This window comes from Beta vulgaris, chromosome 7 (assembly GCF_026745355.1).
Source record: "Beta vulgaris subsp. vulgaris cultivar EL10 chromosome 7, EL10.2, whole genome shotgun sequence".
In the NCBI taxonomy this organism is placed as follows: Eukaryota; Viridiplantae; Streptophyta; class Magnoliopsida; order Caryophyllales; family Amaranthaceae; genus Beta; species Beta vulgaris.
In genome coordinates this window covers 15,274,577-15,296,265 of record NC_079208.1, presented here as the reverse complement: position 1 = coordinate 15,296,265, position 21,689 = coordinate 15,274,577, and the positions used below count along the sequence as shown (strand labels likewise).

The following is a 21,689-nucleotide window of genomic DNA, read 5'->3' as shown; positions in this document are numbered from 1 at the left end:
TGGAATCTGCCACGCATACGCGTGAATCACTAATCCGCCCATTAGTGATTTATTTAAGACTTTCCTTATCTTGTAAATTACTTTATTAGTCATATTAGGTTATTGAATATTATATAGATTAGTTTTTTACTCTTTTTCTCTCCCTCTCCTCCCTTCACACGTTATTTTTGATATTCTTAATTTTAGTTTAGTTTTCTCCTCTCTTTCTCTCCAGTTTTTAGTTATAAACCCTAGTTTTTATTCTTCTTAGTTAATTCATGAGTTTCATTAGTTTCTTTCCTTGATTTCTTTGATTATGCTTTTCTTTGTAGACTTTGATTTCATTATTTATTTCATGATATAGTAGTTTTTATTTCTAGGGTTTAGGAATTCATGTTATATGATATGATTATTGATTGATATTTATTCATAGTTTGACTAGTTATTGATTTCTCCAATTGATTAGTGTTGTTATTGTTAATCTTGCAATCTGATTAATTGTCTGATTAAATATTGCTAATATCGAGTCATAGATCGAGAGATAGTACTCTTTAAAGGCTTACCTACAATTAGCAAATCTGATTATGTTGAGCCACTGTACTAGCATATGTTGATTTGAGAGCGTTAAGACCCGATCGTAGGATTAATATATGCTCTAGATATCTGATTAATTGAACTATTGATGATATTTTGATAGATTACAAGTATAAACATGGTTAACATTGCACTAGATTTTCTTACTTTGATTTTCTTTATTTATTAGTTTAGAACCTTAATTCACATATTTCTAATCTTATTTAGTTTTTCCATAATTTAGAAACTAGATTAAAACGACCATCTCTTCGTGGATTCGATCCTATTATCCTACTACATTGTTAGAAGATTTTTGCAGGAATTATTTTTAACAGGTGTACGACAACCTATTAGTAACAAACTCTATTCATAGCTAATTAATGTTTGCTCAAGGAAACTATAAAAAACAAGATAACTATAAAAAAACAAGGAAACTATATCAAAACATCACTTCTAATGACCAAATACTTCCTCTATTCCTTCTCCACCTTTCCTCTTCCTCGTAAAAAAACCTAATCCTTTTCTTCTAGTTCGGGGATCTCATCATCCTTTCGATGGTGGTAAGTCTCCAAATCTTCCTTTTTCTTCTAGTTTTTATTGCTTTTGTTATTAATAATATCCATTTCTCTCTCTTTTTTAGAGTTTTCTACACAATTTTTGGGTTCTTCCTTTCCTTGAATGGGAGTTTGGAGTTTGATTTTATTCTATTCTCACGTTGATGTTTTAAAAATGGTAGGAGAAATTGTTCTTATTGATTGAAGTTAAAAACTATCAACATAAAAGTATTGGAAATTCAGATGCGATCAACATGGTTAAATCGCAAATTTTCTTCCTGAAACTATGTCAGAATGATAAACTTCCTCATCGATAGTTGCTTCATTCAGCAAATAGAAGGTGGTTGTGTTGTATTGCTTGATCTGGTTCATTGTAATATCTTTGAAGACAGATTTGATTTGATCTTCTTATCTTGATTTTTCTTTAATACTTATTGTAGATATTGTTTGACTTTCAATTAATGAAATCTCTTTTTCAAAAGAAAATTACTTCCTCTATTCTGATTTTCTTGTAACAAACTAATGAGGCACAAAAATTTAGGTGAGAAGAGTGAGAGAAAAATGTAACTTATGTGATGGGGAGAGAAATAGAGAATTTTTTTTTAGTGTTGTAAGTAAATTAAAGCAACACAAAACGATAAATATTACTCCCTCCGTTTCAAAATATAAGGCACTCACGATGTTCGAGGTCGAACTTTGACCTTTAATTACTCTGAATTTACGTGGATAAAAATATAAAAAACTAATATTATTATAGTATTTTTCAGGACGAATCCAACAGTATAATTTTTATTTATCATATTACGATAAATATTTGTAGTCAAAGCAGATTTTCGTAAAGCATGAATGTGTTATACTCCCTTCGTACCATAATATAGTGCTTGTTTCTTTTTTACACGCGGTCTCCAAGACGTAACTTCGACCTTTAATATCTTCAATTTCGTATTAATAAAAAATATAAAAAGTTGATATTATGAAACTACACTATGAGACGAAGTCCAAATTGGGTAATGGTGATTCGTCATTTGGATTTATTATTAGGGATAGTCAGGGTGAGCTGGTTCTCTTAGGTGCTAAGCGTCTTTTTAAGTCTTGCTCTATCCTTAAAGCCGAGGCTTGGGGTATGAGGGAAGGTATTAAGGCAGCTTTAAGTATTGGCATCAAAAATATTCACATTGAAGGCGACAATCTATCTGTTATCAATTCTTTAAGAAAATTGTGGAAGATCCCATGGGAAATTCATTCCTTGGTGTCTGATGCTGATGTTGACTTGCGCAGGTTCGATAGGGTGATAATCAATCACTGCTTTAGGGAAGCTAATGGAGCGGCGGATTTTATGGCGCACAAGGGGCACTTATGCCCTGATCTTTTACTGTCGAGGGAGACTCAGGATTTGGCTCTCCTCTCTATCATCCGGAAGGATGCCTTAGGTTGGTCTCATGAGAGAGGCTAGCCTAGTTTTTCTTGCCTGTTTAAAAAAAAAAACACTATGAGACGAATCTAACAAGATCGCACATGAATATATATTTTTATATATACAAATGAGAATATTCGATCAAAAATTTTAAAGTTCGACCAACTAAAAATAAAGTAGGTATTATATTATAGAACGGAAGGAGTATTATGAAATAAAGGGAGTATAAAGTAAATAAAAACGAACGAAAGAAATAATATAAAAACACCCATAAACCGATAAACGAATCCAAGTAGTTTATTGGAGTAACAGCCAAGTGGATCTCAGTTCGTAATTATGTGGTCGTACGTACGTCACGTTACTTTCAATGACGGCAAAACGTATCGTTATCATGATAATGGAGCCTCACTATCAACTTTTCCAAACAATTTCACCATCCTATTCCTCCCAACCCAGATACATCGACACCAGTAAAATTATTAGTATTTCATTTGGGGAAGGCCGTTTCTAGCCTATTTTCTGCTTTTCTTCATCCTTTATCATTCATTTATCTCTCATAAGTCTACTTATATATATATATTTCCTCTACACATAAGAAAAACTCCAAATCTCCAACAATCATTCTCTTATCAGTCTACATATTTTATTTGTGCTATTCTTTTTAAGAGGTGATTATGGATCAAGAATGGTGGTTAGATTTCCTCAAAGGAATGTTGAAGCCAGTGGCAGCTTTGGCTGTTGTTTTGTTGGCAGTTGCGTTGTCTTATTTTCAAAAGTTGGAATTAGAAGGAGAGATGATTTACTCCATATTCAGAGCTTTTATTCAGCTTTCTATTATTGGATTTGTTCTTCAGTTTATCTTTACTCAGAGCAACATTTTGTGGATTCTTCTTGCTTATCTCTTCATGGTTAGTCACTTCTACCTACCTTGTCTATTATATATACTCATTTTTTTACTTGTACATTTATCAATATACATTTTTTACCATTAATACATCTAACGATTCATTAGTAAAAATTATAAAAAAATTGAAATTTTGAATACTTAGGTCAAGACAAATTCACTAGCAAGTATTTGTATGCATGCTAATTGCTAACATTGATATTTATATAACTATACATTTGTAGAAAAAAAGGTCAAAACAGGTGTGAATATTGTAATTGAATTAAAATGAAGCATCTATTAAAAACAAATGGTGTATCTCTCTTTGTTTCATTAACTTCTGGCTTTTAAATTTGGTCAAACAGTCAAAAAAAATGTTTGGTTATTGATTTTTTGGTTAGCTGAAAAGTTGGCTTTTAAGCCAAAATGGAAAAGCTACCTGGAGCAGCTTTTTGAATTGTCTCTGGCTTATTGGCCCACAAACTCTCTAATAATCAACCAATAACTATAATTAATTTTGCCAAATACCTTTACAAACAGCTGGCTTAAACAACCAACTTAAAAAGCCAATACATATAGCCAATGCTTCTGACAAGTCAAACAAGCCAACTAAACTAACCAAAAGCCAATAACAGGTTGCCAAACAACCTCGATCTTATCTTATGTTCATGTTTTTTTGATCATTTTAATTTTCGGGTTAGGGAGGGAATGAGCATGATATGACTTGGTTATACATGTTTCGAACTATAATGGCCTAATGGGACATATAAGATGCTTGATTTTATCTTGCTTGCTTCCTAGTCGCCTTGTGGTATGACGAGTAGATGTGAACCCCACTATAAACTTTATGACCTCTAATCTTTCTTTTAACCCTAAAACCGAGTCTTAATTATATCTATTATTACTATTTTTTTTTGTCATAGACAAAGTCACAAAGATTTGACTGTTACCATTATTTTTCTGCTAACATCTTGCCATTATACTTTATTATTTAGAAATATTTTAACTATTTACATAATGTTTAATATTTACATGTTACTCTTTGATTATATTTGGTGATTTATATTTTAGAAAAAATATAATCACAAGAAATCTTGTTAGGTTCGTCCTAATATATATGTTTTTAACATCAACTTTTATGATTTCTACTTATTATTAATTAAATATGCATATTAATGTTTGAAGATATGTATTGACACGCAAGAAAACATGAATGGTGCAACTATTTCCAAAAGGAGAAATTATATGATTTGGAGTACAAAAATCAAATGTAATCGGGATTATAAAAACGAAAACGTCCCTCAAATGGGAAATATCAAGTTTTAGTGATTTTTGGTGGCTTCATTAGAATGTCAAAAGTTCCAAGAATTGTTTCAAAAACAGAGAAACTCAATTTTAGAGGTTTTCATGCATTATAATAGATTGACGTAAGTATTATTCAGAACTTTGTTTAGAATGTAAATATGCAACTCGAAAAGTCATAACTTCACCTTTCAGCATTTTGAAATTTAAGAAAGTTTATGTGCCACATGACACCTTATGTAAGGTGCTAATAATGCAAATGCGCTATTTTCATGTCAAACCTTTCAATTTTTTTTAAAAAAAAATGACATTGTGTAGTTACAAGGTTTCAAAAACTTGACTTTTGAAATGAAAAGTGAGAGTTTAACCACAAATCCACACTATTGTTTACTATTTCAAAATAAAATACAATAAGATTTTATAATTATATCTTATTAAAGACTTATACAAGTAGCTAGATTCCTAACACTGTAATAACAAGCAGAGACTATTGTAAACATACTCTCTTTGTATGGCCAATTTACTATAGAAAGTTAAGCTATGACTTTTATCTCCAAACTTTTAACGGTTACTTCCTCCATTTAGAAATAGTTGTACCATTTGTATAGTGTTTACTATTCGCATCTTGCACTTTGATTGTCTTTGGTGATTTATATTTTAGGAAAAACATTGTCATATGAGATTTCTTAGATTCGTCTCAATGTATATTATTTTAATGTCAACTTTTTACTTATTAATAATTAGAGATATTAATGTTTGAAATAATACATTGACAAACGTGAAAATATGAAATGGTGCAACTATTTCCAAACGGATGAAGTATTTTCAAAATAACATATAATTACTTATCATGTCATGACATTAATTTTTTCTTACTAAAAAAAATTACGAAAAGTAATAATTCGGGGTATCACATGGGATACTCACTAGTATAGAAATCAAATGGAAGAATTCTCAAATTTTTATTGGTAGTATATGACAGAAGTAATATATAGTTTCAATTGTACTATAATTATTTCTGTTATATAATCTACAATCTACAATCTACATTATATGACTGGAAATCTTTAAAATAAATTTTAGAAATTGACAATGATATTAAACACACTATTAATCAAAAGGGTAGGCGGGTAGAAATTTACCCATTCTGCCACCTTTCATGTAATTTAATTATTTGGCGGATAAAGAAAGATCTTGGAATTAGTCAACAAAGTCAGCTTAACCTTTCTAATGTTTTGCGTTGCAAAGCAATGGGAAAGGAAGGAAAATGTTATCTAAAAAAAAAAAAAAAAAAGGGAAAAGTGCTTAGTTATACTTCGTTTGATGGCTATACGTTACCATTTTTTAACTAATTAAGTTAATTGGCCCTCTAATTGGAGCTTGAGATCTTTGAGATAGGGGTAAGCCAAACTCACAACTGATGTAACATGATAAAAAAATTATTTTGATTTTATAGTAATAGCATGATAGGATCTTATATTCTAATAACATAATTTGCCCAATTGACTTGGAAGACAAGGATCAACTTGGCGGTACCTTCGAATCATGGCCTTTATAAAAAGGACTTTCTAATCTTGCCAGTGTGTTGGCCGGTATCAGTGCTAGATTCTCCAATAATCATATTAATAATAGTATTGATTTGAGTATCAATTTGACTTGTATGCAAAGGACAAACCACTTGTACTAAAGCTTGCGTAGATCTTAGATGATGAATTATATATATTACTCATAATAGTTTTACAATTCGACTTGTGTGGACCTGATTTATAGTAAAATTAGTGTGTACCAAGCTTACACAAGTTAATCGAGACATACACCACTATAATACACATAAACCCACTGTGTTACAAATATATACACTATGTAAGAAAGAGATACACTATATCACAAACAAATACACTATAACACAAAGAAACACTATTACAAATAAACACTATAACTCTTGCAAAAAAAAAAAAAAAACACTATAGTTCATAGAAATACACTATACCATATACTAACACACTATGTCGAAACTGACAATATTAACCTAATCTTCTATAACAAATTCTATTGTACAATAAACTATTATTACACAGAAACACACTATATCACAAATAAATACACTATATCATAACGAAATGCACTATATCATGAAGAGAGAGAAAATGAAGCAGTTATGAGAGAGACAATGAAAAAGCAAGGAAATCTGAGAAGAGAGAAAGAGAAAATAGTAGAAGATGTAATCATTACAACCTACATAACATTTATTGGATGCACACTAATTTGTGTGCATCTAGTTTATACGAGTTTTTTACCTAATATCATACCAGTGTAAAAAATACATGGAAAGTTTTACATAAATATATTTTCTACATTTTTTTTCATCAAATCAAAGAATACAGATTTTATAACGTTGAAAATTGAAATTGTGCAATGCATATAAAAAAAAGATTAATTCATGTCTAATGAAAGCGAATCTAATCAAATTCAATAAACAACACAAATAAGTAAATAAATTAGATTATAAATGACTATATAAATTAGAGTAAAGGTTTTATATAGGTGTGCAAGTAAGGTACAAGTTGCACGAGAAGCATTTGTTTAATATTGGGCTATATATTGATTAGGTGTATTAGGCAACATTATATAGTAGTGACATATTCAATTGATGATAACATGTTATGCCAATATAATCACAGACTCAATTTAAAGATTCACACTAATATAAATTAAATCAGGAGTTCGTTTTTAGAGAGACGGTCTCACGTTAGTGTTAATGTGAGATCGTTGATGTCATATTGACATCACGCGCGCACATCAAACTAACAGTAGAATTAGTTAAGGGATTGCACCTATTAGTTACGCTAGCCTTATGAATCAAACGAGACCTTAATATAGTCTAAGGGATAAGCAAACCAACCCTCTAATTATACTTTTTACCCCCAGGCCTCAACAAAATATACACATATGGACACATATACAGTTTCCCATTTAATTTCCCTCATATTAGCTCTCATCCAACAAATTCCACTAACATATTTCATGAGGGAATTAAGCACAATTTTATCATATGACATTAATTTTTTTTTTTCTTTTGGTGAAAAGGTTAGAAGAGTTTTTTTTTTATTTTTTTTTTCTAAATTCTGGAATTGTAATACATTTAATTAACTTTAACCGCTCAAAATAATAAACATATAATGTACAACTTACAAATTTTTTTATTGTTTTCTGTGTTCTAATATTAACTCACCCAACAAATTTCATGATTATCTTTCATGTGGCAGACTAAACCTAATTTTATTATTATATGATTTCTTCAATTATTTTCTTGTAAAAAGTTCAAGTTTTTTTTTTTTATTATATAGGAATACATTTGACTATACCTTTACGCCTTAAAAAATGTGCCTATACTATACTTTGTCATTAGTTTTTTTTTGTCATAATATTCAAATCGCATCATATTTTACAACCAAGTTTTCAATATAAGAGTATCTATACAACAATCCTTATATTTCTTATTTGAAGCACAAAAAAATTTGTGTTTTTATTTATATTCCTTATTTTTAGATTATTTATATTTCAGATAATTTTTCTAATAAAATTTTGTGTTTTTATGTAGATTTATCATTCTACTCGATCTTAATGTATTCAGTTATTAACAGATCTTGTGTGCATCGGATGCACAATTAACCTTATTGTAATACTAGGGTAATTTTTCACCGAAAATGGATCACTTCTATATAATTGACTTATTTAATTAAGGTAAAAAGCCCCCCATCCAATATAGTACATGTTATAATATTTGACTTTTGGTAGACCGTAATACTACCATGTTTTCTAATAAGTTTTCAAAATAAGAAACATTAGTTATTATAAATTTTTTATATTGTGATTATTTTGTTACCTTTTATAGTTAAGTATATTATATTAGTAATTAGAAAATGTATTGAATTGAGAGCTTAAAAAGATTAATCTAAAAATGATGAAGAATCATAATTTTTTGATCATATCTATTATCTAGCATAATTTGATCAAGAAAGGAAAACATGAAAGGCTCATTGTTTCCAAAGCAATTTTACTACTTAGCTTTCTTTTCTTGGCTATCCAGAAGTTGTCAATAATGTGACAGCCATTTTAATACTTAGTATTCAATTAAGCATTTAAGTAAGCCAGATCTAGTTGATTTAGTTTTTTTTTTCTTTTTCTTTTTATATTTTCATTTATTAATATTATAATTTAAAATGATGACACTAATTATTATTTGGTCTAGTGGTTAAGACTTTTGTATGTTCTTGAGGTTTCGGGATCAAACCTTACACTATGCAGTTTTTAATTTTTTTATTGTTGTGGATTGCATAGAGTAAAACTCCCGTAGGGAGAGCGCACGTGGCACCGTTTCTGGCTTAGAAACGTCTTTTAATATATTAGTATAGATACTTGTAAAACATACTATAATGTGTAATTGATTGAGGTATGGTGGTTGAACAGGTAAGTGTGGCTGGATACACAGCAGGGCAGCGTGCCAAGCACGTGCCGCGAGGGATGTATGTGGCGGGTGGTTCTATCTTAGTTGGAACGGCAGTGACAATGCTAATGCTAGTTCTTCTAAATGTCTTTCCTTTTACACCGAGATATATTATCCCAGTTGCAGGTATGATGGTTGGCAATGCAATGACTACTACTGGTGTAACCATGAAGAGACTTCGAGATGACATCAAGGTTCAGATGAATTTGGTATGTTTCTTCATATTGCTATACTAATTTATAATGCTCCAAACCGTTCAATCATGTTTATTTAATTGTTTCACTTTAATTTTTGTGCTATTTATAATTTACTTTGAGTCTTTGACCTTGATCTTTCTACTGAAATATAAAAACATAAATTATTATGTAAGATGTTAGATTATCTCAATGAATATTTTTATAATTTAACATTTTGTAATTGTTATTAATGCCAAAGTGTTGGAACAACTAAATAAAAATAGATTAAGGGTATGTTCTCTTCGGCATAAAACAACTGAACTGAATTGAACTGAACTGAACTGAATTGAACTGAACTGAACTGAACTGAACGGAACTGAACTGAAATGAATAGTGATATGTGAGTGCAAAAGTATTGTCAAGAGTTGAACTGAACTGATCTGAACTGAACTGAACTGAACTGATGTGAACTGAACTGAACTGAAAATAAGTTGGGAAGAATAGACCCTAAGCATGAATTTTTGATATCATATGACTATACACCATTTTATTATTTTAAAAATTGATTAAAGCCTTGAGTATGAATCAAGAATAATGAATTTAAAAATACGTCACGTGATAATGCGTTTAAGGGCCTGTTCTCCCCAGCTTATTTTCAGTTCAGTTCAGTTCAGTTCAGCTCAGCTCTAATAAGTTCAGTTCAGTTCAGTTCAGCTCCAATAAGTTCAGTTCAGTTCAGTTCAGCTCCAATAAGTTCAGTTCAGTTCAGTTCAGATCAGTATCAGTTCAGTTCAGTTCAGCTCTATTCTTTTATAACCATTTTGTTAAATATTATTATTATTATGTTGGTATAATTTATTTTACTAATTACTATTATTATTATTATTATTATTATTATTATTTAAATATATATCATTACTATTAAGTATTATTATTATTATTATTATTATTATTGTTGTTGTGTTGTTGTTTCTATATATTTTTTTATTATAGCTTTACTAATTATTATTACTATTATTATTAGGAGGAACATGGTTTAGGTCAAAGCACAAATAAACCCACTTTTTTTAGCCCATAAACCAATCAAATCGCGTCAAGACGGTTTATGATGTAATTTTCGCGGTCCAACCCAATCATTATTTTTATTACTAAATATTTTTAAATTATTAAATCTAATTATTAAAATAGTAATATTAATTTACTTCTTAGATATTATTGTTATTATATATCATCGTCAAGTATTAATATATTAATACAAATAATATAAAATATATTATTATTAATTATCATTACTATCATTAATTTATTATTATTAATTTATGATTATTAATATTATTTATTTATAACTATCATTTAAAGATATTCAAAATACTACTATTATTATTATTCATTATTATTACTTATCATTATAATTATTATTTAATATTCATATTATTATTGTTTAAAAATTATTTATATATTTATTACATTCAATTTATTTCAATGTAATATAATTCAATTCAATTTAATTCAATTCAGTTCAGTTCAGTTCAGTTCAGTTCAGTTCAGTTCAGTTCAGTTCAGTTCAGTTCAGTTCAGCTCTGATAAGTTCAGTTCAGTTCAGTTCAGCTCCGATAAGTTCAGTTCAGTTCAGTTCAGCTTTGATAAGTTCAGTTCAGTTCAGTTCAGTTCAGTTCAGCTGTTTTATGCCGAAGAGAACAGGCCCTAAGACTATGTATTAGAAACAAAATGTTGTACAAGTAAGTATTAACATTTTTTTTTATAGACAAGGAAAAAAAGTATTAGAAAACCATCCGCTCGAGGAAAATACGTAAGTAAATTGTTACAATGCATTCCATACATGTATTAGTAACAAAAGTTGTACAAGATTAACAAATTCTGATCTTGAAAGTTGACGTGCATTAATCGTACATCGAAAAAGGGGGGTGTACAAACTTTTATAATATTAATGTACAAATATGGAAGATCGGACAAAGGAATTTCCATACTTTTATGAGCGCTTTTCTTAAGGCGAGTTCAATGTTTTTTGACAAATTAGTCGATCATATTTGTACCAACTATGATTATTTTTAAATCTTAATAAAAAAAGGGAAGATAATTACAAATAAAAATTCAATTATGAAGCTTTGTACATGATTTATAGACTCCCTCCATTTTATTTTATTCTTCCTACTTGACATTTTTTCTAAAAGATAAAAAAAATTAAACTAGAAGAAAAAGAAACCAAAGCGAGTAGTAAATATGGCCTATGGGACATGGTGAATAAAAAATCTAACTAGTACAATTCACAAATAAATGATTCGATGATCCCATTACATTTCCAATTAAATATAGAAAAAAATTGATAAAATAATATTACCTTTGGATGATATTTTTAATAGGACCAACTTTCAATTAACACAATATAATTCCACCTTTGAGCCTTATCTTCCTCTTTTTTGGTCCAGGTCTACTATGGAACCAATCAAATTTCTTTAAAAAAGAAAAAAAAGAAAAATTGACATGAATAATCCCAACTTTCACCAGGTTTCTAAAAATAATCCCAATTTTGAATTATTTTAGAATAAATCCCAATTTTAGGGAGTACCTTCTCAAAATAGTCTGAAATATTAATTTTCTATATATTATAGACCTAAAACGGATTAGTGTAGGCAAGAAAAGTGATAGTTTGATTTATTTTGAGAATATTTCCTTAAAGTTAGGACTAATCTGGAATAATCCAAAGTTGAGATTATTTTGAAAAGACAACTGAAAGTTGGATTCATGTCAATTTTTCCAAAAAAAAAAGAATTTTTTTTCTACATCATAGTATTGTGTTTCATTCATTTTTACGTTTTACCACAACCGTTTTAGAGTTTACATTTTTAAATGCATAATGCCCCACCACTAACTATGTGTCACTAATCTCATTTATTTTTATTATATAGTGAAACAAATCTAACATACAAATATTTCATGCAAGAGTTAAACTATGCATAATTTAGATTAGTTTCATTAGATTACAAAAGGTAGGGTTTGAATTTACATGGGGGCTTGTGCATAAAAAAGCTAAGTTTAGGGACATTATGTGCAAGTTCATCAAAATCTCAAATTATTTCGATTCAATAGAATTCAGGAAAGGTTGTATAATATGATAAAAAAAAAAATTTTGTTTTGAAATTAACATTAATTCATTGATTGAAAGTCATACGACATCTCAATAGAAGTAGAAAATAAACAAATACATATTAAAGTGAAATAAATACAATTCTAATATGACAAAACTACGATCGTCGAGTAGATCTAACACTTCTGAGCACCCTCGTTTTTCACATCGCTATCTGATGCAGCCTTGTGCAAGGTGTTTTGTCTATCTTTTGTAATTTTGAAGTCGAACTAGATTCAATTGAAGTGATTGTAAACGAAATCTTGGCATCTGTTGCAACTCCGCACAAATTTCGATGAACAAATTAACATCTTGAATCACATAAAAACCCAAAAACAAAGTCTCCAAACTCTCACATGGAAAGAGATAAAACCCAAAATATGGGTAGAAAAACTCTTCATTAGAGAGAGACTGAAGTTTATTAGAAACACAAACAATAAAAAACGAGTAACAAAAGGAGAATAGGGGCTTACCACCGCCCAAAAGGATAGTGGTAGCCCTTAGATTGAAAATTAGGGTTTTGTAAGAAAGGAGAGAGGAAAGAGCGAGAGAAGAGAGAAAAAAAAGGAGAGAGGAGGCGGCCTAAATAAATTTCTAGTAAAAAAAGTACAGATTTTTGTAGGGAAACAACGAAGATTCTACGTATCCAAAAACTAAATAATTCATCAAAATTTCAAAGAAAACCACTATTTAACTAGCTAATTTTGTACATAAATGGAAATCCCACGAGGATTGTTAAACATTGCCCCACAATTACTTAAAATCGCCCCGAAACTATTTTATTGGATTGTTTTACCCTTCTCCTTCTTACACCGCCCACCACCTCCCACTACCCGCCATTACCTACGTCCTCCTGCCACCCGCCACCGCCCACCCACATCATCGCCAGGTAAATCTCGAAATTTTTTTTGAACCATGGGGCGAACGTCTCGCCTGGACGTTCGCCCCATGGCCCGAACGTCGGGCCTGGGCGTTCGGGCCATGGGGCGAACGTCCAGGCCCGACGTTTGGCCATGGGGCGAACGTCCAGGCGAGACGTTCACCCCATGGTTCAAAAAAAATTTCGAGATTTACCTGGCGATGGTGGTGAGAGAAACAACTCCTCCTCCTTCTCATCGTGTCTTCATGAGGAAAACACAACTCTTCCTTCTTCCTCTTCTTCGTGTCCTCCTTGAACTAAGCTAGCAAAAATGATTCAACCTTGACATGGCAAATTCTCTCAATTTTTATGTTATTTGATTACATCAAGTGAGTAATTGAAGTTTGCCGAGAAACCCAAAACTCCAATTTTATCTCTCTTATCCCATGTGTTCCGCTGGAAGCAGCACCTTGCCGCTTTGCCTCGCCGTCAAAGGACGGCGAAGGAGAGAGAAGGCCGACGAAGGTGAGCGAAAGGCCGGCGAAGGAGAGAGAAGTCCGACGAAGGTGAGCGAAAGGCCGGCGAACTGGATCTGAAATTCGAGGTGAGAGAAAGGCTGCTGGTGGGGGGATGGCAGGAGGTGAGAGGTGGTGGTTCTGGATCTGTAATTTGAGGTGAAAAGGTTATAAATGTAAATTTAATTGTTTTTGTGGCGATTTTAAGTAATTGTGGGGCGATGATTAGAAGTTCAGGAATCCCACTTTTAAGTACGATAATGATCATCCTATAGCACAACAATAAAATAAGAAAAGAATCAAGAAAATCAAGTTGCTAATCAAGAAAAGAATCACTTGAGTTATTTTTACATGCAATTGCAAGTCACTAATAAGTAATGGACCATTATAAGAGGACACAACTTAATATGCGGTTATATTGAACTAATCAAAGCGTGAGATTGTTTTGAAAAAATTGCATAAAGATTGGATTATTTCCGTCAACATTTCCTTTATTTTATGATGAAGATTACACAATGTAAAATCAATTTTTTTCCAGAACTATATCATTATTATCCAAAATTTTATTATCGATGTCATGCGTAATGTTACATACTTTTCATTAACATAGGTCGAGACAGCATTAGCTCTTGGGGCTACTCCACGCCAAGCCACCGTTGAACAAGTGAAAAGAGCATTGGTGATTGCTCTTTCTCCAGTAATGGACAATGCTAAAACAGTTGGGTTAATATCTCTTCCAGGAGCAATGACTGGTATGATAATGGGAGGAGCATCCCCTTTAGAAGCCATCCAATTACAAATTGTAGTTATGAACATGTTATTAGGAGCGTCAACTGTGAGTTGTATTATATCGACATACCTCTCTTGGCCTAATTTTTTCACGAAAGCTTATCAATTGGAAACATCAGTCTTCTCTTTCGAATAATCCCAAGTCTGCGGTTTCTATGTTGATGTATTGTTTCAGAACCATAATCATATACTTCAATATGAGTTTCGGAATGAAAGTTCTTAATTTAAAGTATATGATGATGCATTGTTTATTACTCTACGTCAAGAAACCGTTGGACAAGTGAAAAGGGCATTGGTGATTGCTCTTTCTCTTGTAATGGACTGATATGATAAAACAGTGCCGTTAATATATCTTCGAGGAGCAATGACTGATATTGTTGAAATCCATTAAGGGCCTGTTCTCCCCAGCTTATTTTCAGTTCAGTTCAGTTCAGCTCTAATAAGTTCAGTTCAGTTCAGTTCAGCTCCAATAAGTTCAGTTCAGTTCAGTTCAGCTCCAATAAGTTCAGTTCAGTTCAGATCAGTTCAGTTCAGTTCAGTTCAGTTCAGCTCTATTCTTTTATAACCATTTTGTTAAATATTATTATTATTATGTTGGTATAATTTGTTTTACTAATTACTATTATTATTATTATTATTATTATTTAAATATATATCATTACTATTAAGTATTATTATTATTATTATTATTATTATTATTATTATTATTATTATTATTATTGTTGTTTCTAATTATTATTGTTATTTCGCGGTCCAACCCAATCATTATTTTTATTACTAAATATTTTTAAGTTATTAAATATAATTATTAAAATAGTAATATTAATTTACTTCTTAGATATTATTGTTATTATATATCATCGTCAAGTATTAATATATTAATACAAATAATATAAATAATTATTATTAATTATCATTACTATCATTAATTATTATTATTATTATTATTAATTTATGATTATTAATATTATTTATTTATAACTATCATTTAAAAATATTCAAAATACTACTATTATTATTATTCATTATTATTATTTATCATTATAATTATTATTTAATATTCATATTATTATTGTTTAAAATATTATTTATATATTTATTACATTCAATTTATTTCAATGTAATATAATTCAATTCAATTCAGTTCAGTTCAGTTCAGTTCAGTTCAGTTCAGTTCAGCTCTGATAAGTTCAGTTCAGTTCAGTTCAGCTCCGATAAGTTCAGTTCAGTTCAGTTCAGCTTTGATAAGTTCAGTTCAGTTCAGTTCAGTTCAGTTCAGCTGTTTTATGCCGAAGAGAACAGGTCCTAAATGCCCACTTGTGTGTCCCATATTAAAGAAAAGAGGAGAGAATAAACCACTTTATGAGATTAGAAGTTACTTCTCCTATCACCAATTGGTTTAAGGATGGAACTCTTAATTTGTAAGTGGGCTAAACTCTTCTCTTTACCTTGTTTTTGTTTTACAAAAATTTGTCAATTGAAAATAAACAACGATCTTTTCTTTCAAATAATCTTAAGTCTGGAGTTTCTTAAAACATGTGCCTAATTAAGAAAAACCGAATCCTAAAATTACTCGAACTACCTTGCTTTTTATTTTAAAAACTTGTTTAAATAAAAGCCAACGAACTCCTAATTGTAAGGTGTGTTTAAATAAGGTAACATCAATTTAATCTTTCAAATCTGACTAGCTATTATCATGGCACTAACTTAAACACTTACTAGCTTAACTCATAAACTGACCAAGTTCTACTGGGAACTTAGTGCCATTTGTTCCAATACGAAGTTTTAATTTGAAAATCATTGTCTATGATTGAAGTAATTGGATGATACCATTTATGGTAATTTTTTTTTATAAGTTGGGACTTTTTATTTAGGATTGAGTTATGCAGAATACAAAGGATGCCTAGCATCAAATTAAACTAGGATACAATCTGCCCAGAGTTACAAAGTTCAATCAAAACTACAGCCATGCAACGAACTCATCCAATCTTGAAAGACCTTGCTTTGCGAGAAGATCTGCCACCACATTTGACTCTCGACTTATGTATGAGATTTCTAAACCAAAGCCACGCTTCATATCATTTCGAATGGAAGTTAATGACGAAATTTAAGTTCCAGGGCCCATCATTTCTGCCATTGCACCATTGGACTGCATTAAGGGAGTCAGATTCTACCACCATTTTTGCATGTGAGAGGCTTGATAGCTATTTGAATTGCAAATACTTCTGCATGATTTATCTCCATATAAGGAATAGGGCTTGAGAAAGGCAAAGGAACCTGCCATGATGATCTCTCAGAACTCCTCCAATAGCCGATTTTGAGCTACTTATCTTCAAGGATGCATCTACATTCCATTTGAAGCAGGAAAAATCCGGAGGGGTCCATGGTGCTGGAGCCTTAATTAGGCATGCTGAAAAGGGAGACGTTGGGCCCGACATCCAATGAAGGCATGGAGGGCATCTTAGCACTTCGTTCGGCCCATAAGGGAATGGAACAACCGAACTAAAAGCATTCTCAAAGCATTGATTATTCCTTTCTTTCCATAGCGTCCACATGATGATAAAGAAACTTGCAACCCATATTTTTGAAGAACATACCGTTTTTCGGTGGTATCCACTGCTATTATTTTAGAAAGGGAAGCATCAGTTAAGGAGAGGGAGAAAGTCTTCAAGATTTAAAAGGTTGGGAAACAATGGAGGAACATGCAATATTTTTAGCTGAAAATTTTCCCTCCTAAAGCGAGTTTGGTAAAAAAATGTTAAAATTAAACTAACGCATATTTTAACATTGACATACTGGAGAGGTACCACATAGAAAATGAAGTTGAGGAGACATTGTTTCTACAAGTGATTAGAATTATGTTGTGGCCCATAACCCACTAGATGCATGATCTAGTTATGAGTTAAAATTTTCGCTTCAAGTAAATTTTATTTGGCGTTTATTTAGTATCAATTGAAATTTCTAATTGTACAATATGTTTAATTAATTAGTAGCTTGAAATAGCGGGTGTTACATACATGATATATATGCAAATTTTAAAAACTAAGATGTAAAAACTTTCAAACTAAATGAGCATATTTTTGATTTTGAGCTGAAAGTATTTGTTCTTGAAACAAAATTTTATCTCGAAGAATAGAAAAATACACTTTTTGTTAAAAAATATTATAATACAATGATGTCAAAGTCCTACATGTCCTAAATAGAATGTTTACATTAGCTTTAAAAAATCAAAATTATATGTCTTATCATTCTTATGTGATATGAAGTGAAGAAAATAATACGAAAATTATTCAATAATTATGGCCTTCATTTGAATATGAAGCTAGATAAAGTATCTTACAATATATAATTTTTTGTTCATCTGATTTGTAGTTAGTGCTATTTGTACATGAAAGTTTATTACCTATATATTGCTTCTTTTTTTTTTGCCTTTTTTTCTTCAAAATAGTACAAAGTTTTTCTTAATCTACAAAAGTTACATAAAACTATAGAAGACGACATATATTTCTATGGATGGTGATTTGATGGCGAAGAATGGTCACTTTTATTTGTTGATGATGAATTCTTTCGAACAAAAGGGCTGTGCTCAACTACATTTCCGGGTGGATCATAATTACAAATACCAATATAACCTTTGTTTTCCCCGATACATTTTAAACGATGGCATCCGACACGTATAGTATCCGCCCAAACAATTTGGGTGAAATGCCCACATTCAGTCCAATCCTTTTTACACTTACCATCCTTGACATTGAAGTCTTCTGATTCCTTAGCCCAATCTTCAACTATACGAGCTGGAGTCCAATGATCTAGTTTGCCCCAAAATAAATTTTCCCCGTATTGGCCCGAGGAATGCACCATGGAGCAATTTGCGACTAACTTTGAGGCATGTCGACGAGCAAATCGTGCTAATCTTTTGTCCCATATCAATGGTGACACCCCATACTTGGCTCGAACAAAATTATGTGCTTGAAGAAACTCATGAGACATTGGCCCATGCATTTTCCATGATTGAGACGTAATTGTTTCATGTTGTTGATGGTGATGAAAATCTGAATGAGAATTTGCCGTAAAAATTATAAAATAGATTGAAAAGAGCAGGACATGAAGGAAGGCTTCAGGGGTCCTGAATAACAACATTTTTGAAAAAACAAGACCCAAATCTAGAGGGTTAATCTAGAATTTTTTTTTTTGATTTCTTGGATTTACAGGAAAAATTCTATTAGGCACTATTTTTAGCATTTATCAAATGATAACAATCTATTTTGAATAGAATGTATGTAAGAATGCCTTATTTTATCATTGATGTTTTAAGGTGTATAATATATATGAAATGTGAGTCTCTTATTTTGGTTACAGTCTTATAAAATGAGTGGCTAAATATATATATTTTAAGAAAAGTAAACATTTGAATTTTGATACGAGAGTTTTTTAGACATTACTTATTATTTTGCTTGTCAAACAAATGTTGTAACACTTTTGTAAAGAAAATTGACAATAGGAGTATGAACTTATAGTGATAAATTTTTAAGGTCTTAACTATTGATTAACCTGTGTAGGTACTAACTTTAGTCGATTTTAACTTTTAGCTCGCCTCAGTGACTTGAAACTAACGAATGTTTTTAAAATTTCACCTAGTTTCTACTTCTTGCCCAAAATTAACCCTTTTGGTGTGACACAACTTTTACAAGTTATGACACATTAAGACAGTTTCAAGTCACTCATGCCCGCTAAAAGTTAAGTGCCCCTAAAGTAATTAAGGATCTGCACAAATTAATCAATAGTTCATACATTTTAAATATTATCACTCAAAGTTCAGACCCCTATTATTAATTTTCCACTTCTGTAATGTGCTTGAACTTTTAAATTCATATATAATTTGTCATCAACAATTTTAGTTTTGTTATGATATAATCGATACATCAATAAGGATGTGTGATGATGATGCTAACCATAGGAAGCATCTCTCAACCCCCTCTTTTTATCTCATGTACTTGTCATAACATTTTTCTTTAAGTTAGTTGTCCTAGATTCTATATAGGTTTATTGATGATAGTTTAGGAAAACAATTTCATTTTTGTTAAAAACTTGTTATTATACTTCAATATTAATTTTGAATGATATTTTGTGAATTAAAAAACCTACTATGAACGGATGTAAACATTTTGATGTTTTTTTTCTTCTTCTTATGAACGAACAATATTGAAACATAATATAAGTATAAATTTACAAGCATAAGAGTAAAATGTATAATTATGACAAGTGTCATTCTTGTCCATTTATAAAATGGATGCCCAAGCCCCCAACACCTAGATGCACTTGTTTGATAAGAAAGGCACAAACATTTGTCTCAAATTGTCTAATAGCAAAGCACTGATATTGCATTTTTAGTTTTTATGGTACCACAACACCAATATTTGTCTCAAACTTGTCGATAACATATAAAAATGACTACACGTAATATTTAAATGTCCCAAAAGCAAATCCAACAACTAAATTAAGATTATACAATATTATTGTAAATTGTTTCCCGAAAAATTAATTCGTTACATCCATATTTAGAGCATATCAATTCTCTTCATGACCTTAAGTCTATTTGGATTAGTACTTTAGCTGGACTGGTTGGTGGTTGCCTCAATGTTGTTGCTAGTTTGGGTTATGGTTGTCCTAAAGAATTGAATTCGATTGCAATGGTCTACATTGGGATGTTGATTGGTTCGGACTATGTAATCATCATCTCAATCACATTCCCCTCATATTCTAGTTGGTTAGTTTGTTGTCTCAATCTTCTTTTAGTCTTCTCAAAGGCTAGCTACAATATAACTTGCATTATTACCCCTAGTGCTCTATTAACTCTCTTGTAGTTGCACCTCCCTTGCATGTCTCAAGTGTTATGACCAAAAAAGCTATGTATTTTTTACATTATAGAGCTAAACACTTTTCTTTATTTTGTTCTCCTTCCCCCCATTAGTATGTTCTTGCGTTGGATGGACTACCAATTCCTATTTTCATGGTAGGAAGAATTAGATCAAATGCAGATTTTTTTTCTAGATCAAGCGTGGCTAATATTTTTTCATTGTATGCTTGATTATATCTACCAAAACTAACCATTCACTCACAAATTGCACATGCGTCTTACCAACATTAAATATGGCCTTGATTTCACGCATGCTTACATAGAATTCCACTAATCTGCCACCTATCATAAGCACATTCTTTCTTGTTTAATGAAACTAGTAAGACTCATCTCCCATCCTGGATCTCATATTCCCTCTATCTGGTGGGTATGCAACACATGATCTTTCTTGTTTAGTGAAGTGTCTTACCTCAAATATTTGTTGTATCATATCATCATGCCATATCTCTGTTAGTTGATGTTGAGCAGCATGCCTAAACATAGCAATTCTTCCAACACATACAAAAGATAGAAACTAGATTTTGAATTAAAAGAACCAAAAACGAACTTAGTTTTAATGAAGGAAGACAAGTAGGTTTACCTTCCAATAGTGTCAAAATAAGGTAGCATATGTCTACCCCTATTGAGGAGTTAAAACTTTCCACAAAGTTGTTTGTGCTCTCATCATTGCATATTATAGGCTTTCGCTTCATTTGGTCCACTTATACAAGTGAATGAACATACTTTAACCATCGAATTGCTCCTAAGCCAGCTAAATCTTGTACCTTTTGCAATGCTTTCTTGAATGTGATATACGAATAACAATTTATCAACCCCCAAAAGAGCTTGTGCATCAAATTGCAAAGATATTCACCCTTGAAATTCTTGCACAAATACCTTGCATAATACTCAGTTTGCAACCTTTAGCCAGATCTAGTTTAGACTCGAATCAACACCCTGGGTGATTAACACAAAATATTATTAAGATTAATGATATAACATTACAAATAAAATCAAAAGTGATGATCAATTAGATTTGAAATATTAGTGTAGTTTTATGAAAGAACATTATCTTTTGTCTATCTAACATTATGGTC

The 21,689-nt window shown here is 30.9% G+C and overlaps 3 protein-coding genes across 3 annotated transcripts; 2 read left to right on the top strand and 1 right to left on the bottom strand.

Moving 5' to 3' along the window:
* The first annotated feature begins 2,079 nt into the window (after window positions 1-2,079).
* LOC104898794 (uncharacterized) lies at window positions 2,080-2,559 on the top strand. The gene has a single exon (XM_010685904.1). It carries the CDS (start codon window positions 2,080-2,082, stop codon window positions 2,557-2,559), a length of 480 nt encoding a protein of 159 aa, XP_010684206.1.
* Window positions 2,560-2,952: 393 nt separating this feature from the next.
* LOC104898765 (protein ALUMINUM SENSITIVE 3) lies at window positions 2,953-14,928 on the top strand. Its single transcript, XM_010685868.4, has 3 exons — window positions 2,953-3,428; window positions 9,176-9,421; window positions 14,518-14,928. Exons 1-3 carry the CDS (start codon window positions 3,195-3,197, stop codon window positions 14,830-14,832), a joined length of 795 nt encoding a protein of 264 aa, XP_010684170.1. The 5' UTR covers window positions 2,953-3,194; the 3' UTR covers window positions 14,833-14,928.
* Window positions 14,929-18,203: 3,275 nt separating this feature from the next.
* Window positions 18,204-18,836, bottom strand: LOC130589468 (pathogenesis-related protein 1C-like). Its single transcript, XM_057390736.1, has one exon. The coding sequence runs from the start codon at window positions 18,834-18,836 to the stop codon at window positions 18,204-18,206; it is 633 nt and encodes a 210-aa protein (XP_057246719.1).
* Window positions 18,837-21,689: the final 2,853 nt, after the last annotated feature.

What these genes read in the sequence shown, in the direction of transcription:
- LOC104898765 (XM_010685868.4), top strand. Translation starts at nt 3,195, where the DNA reads ATGGATCAAGAATGGTGGTTAGATTTCCTCAAAGGAATGTTGAAGCCA. An exon ending in TTCTTGCTTATCTCTTCATG is followed by an intron (nt 3,429 to 9,175) that starts GTTAGTCACTTC and finishes GTGGTTGAACAG; the next exon opens with GTAAGTGTGGCTGGATACAC. An exon ending in TCAAGGTTCAGATGAATTTG is followed by an intron (nt 9,422 to 14,517) that starts GTATGTTTCTTC and finishes TCATTAACATAG; the next exon opens with GTCGAGACAGCATTAGCTCT.
- LOC104898794 (XM_010685904.1), top strand. Translation starts at nt 2,080, where the DNA reads ATGAAACTACACTATGAGACGAAGTCCAAATTGGGTAATGGTGATTCG.
- LOC130589468 (XM_057390736.1), bottom strand. Translation starts at nt 18,836, where the DNA reads ATGTTGTTATTCAGGACCCCTGAAGCCTTCCTTCATGTCCTGCTCTTT.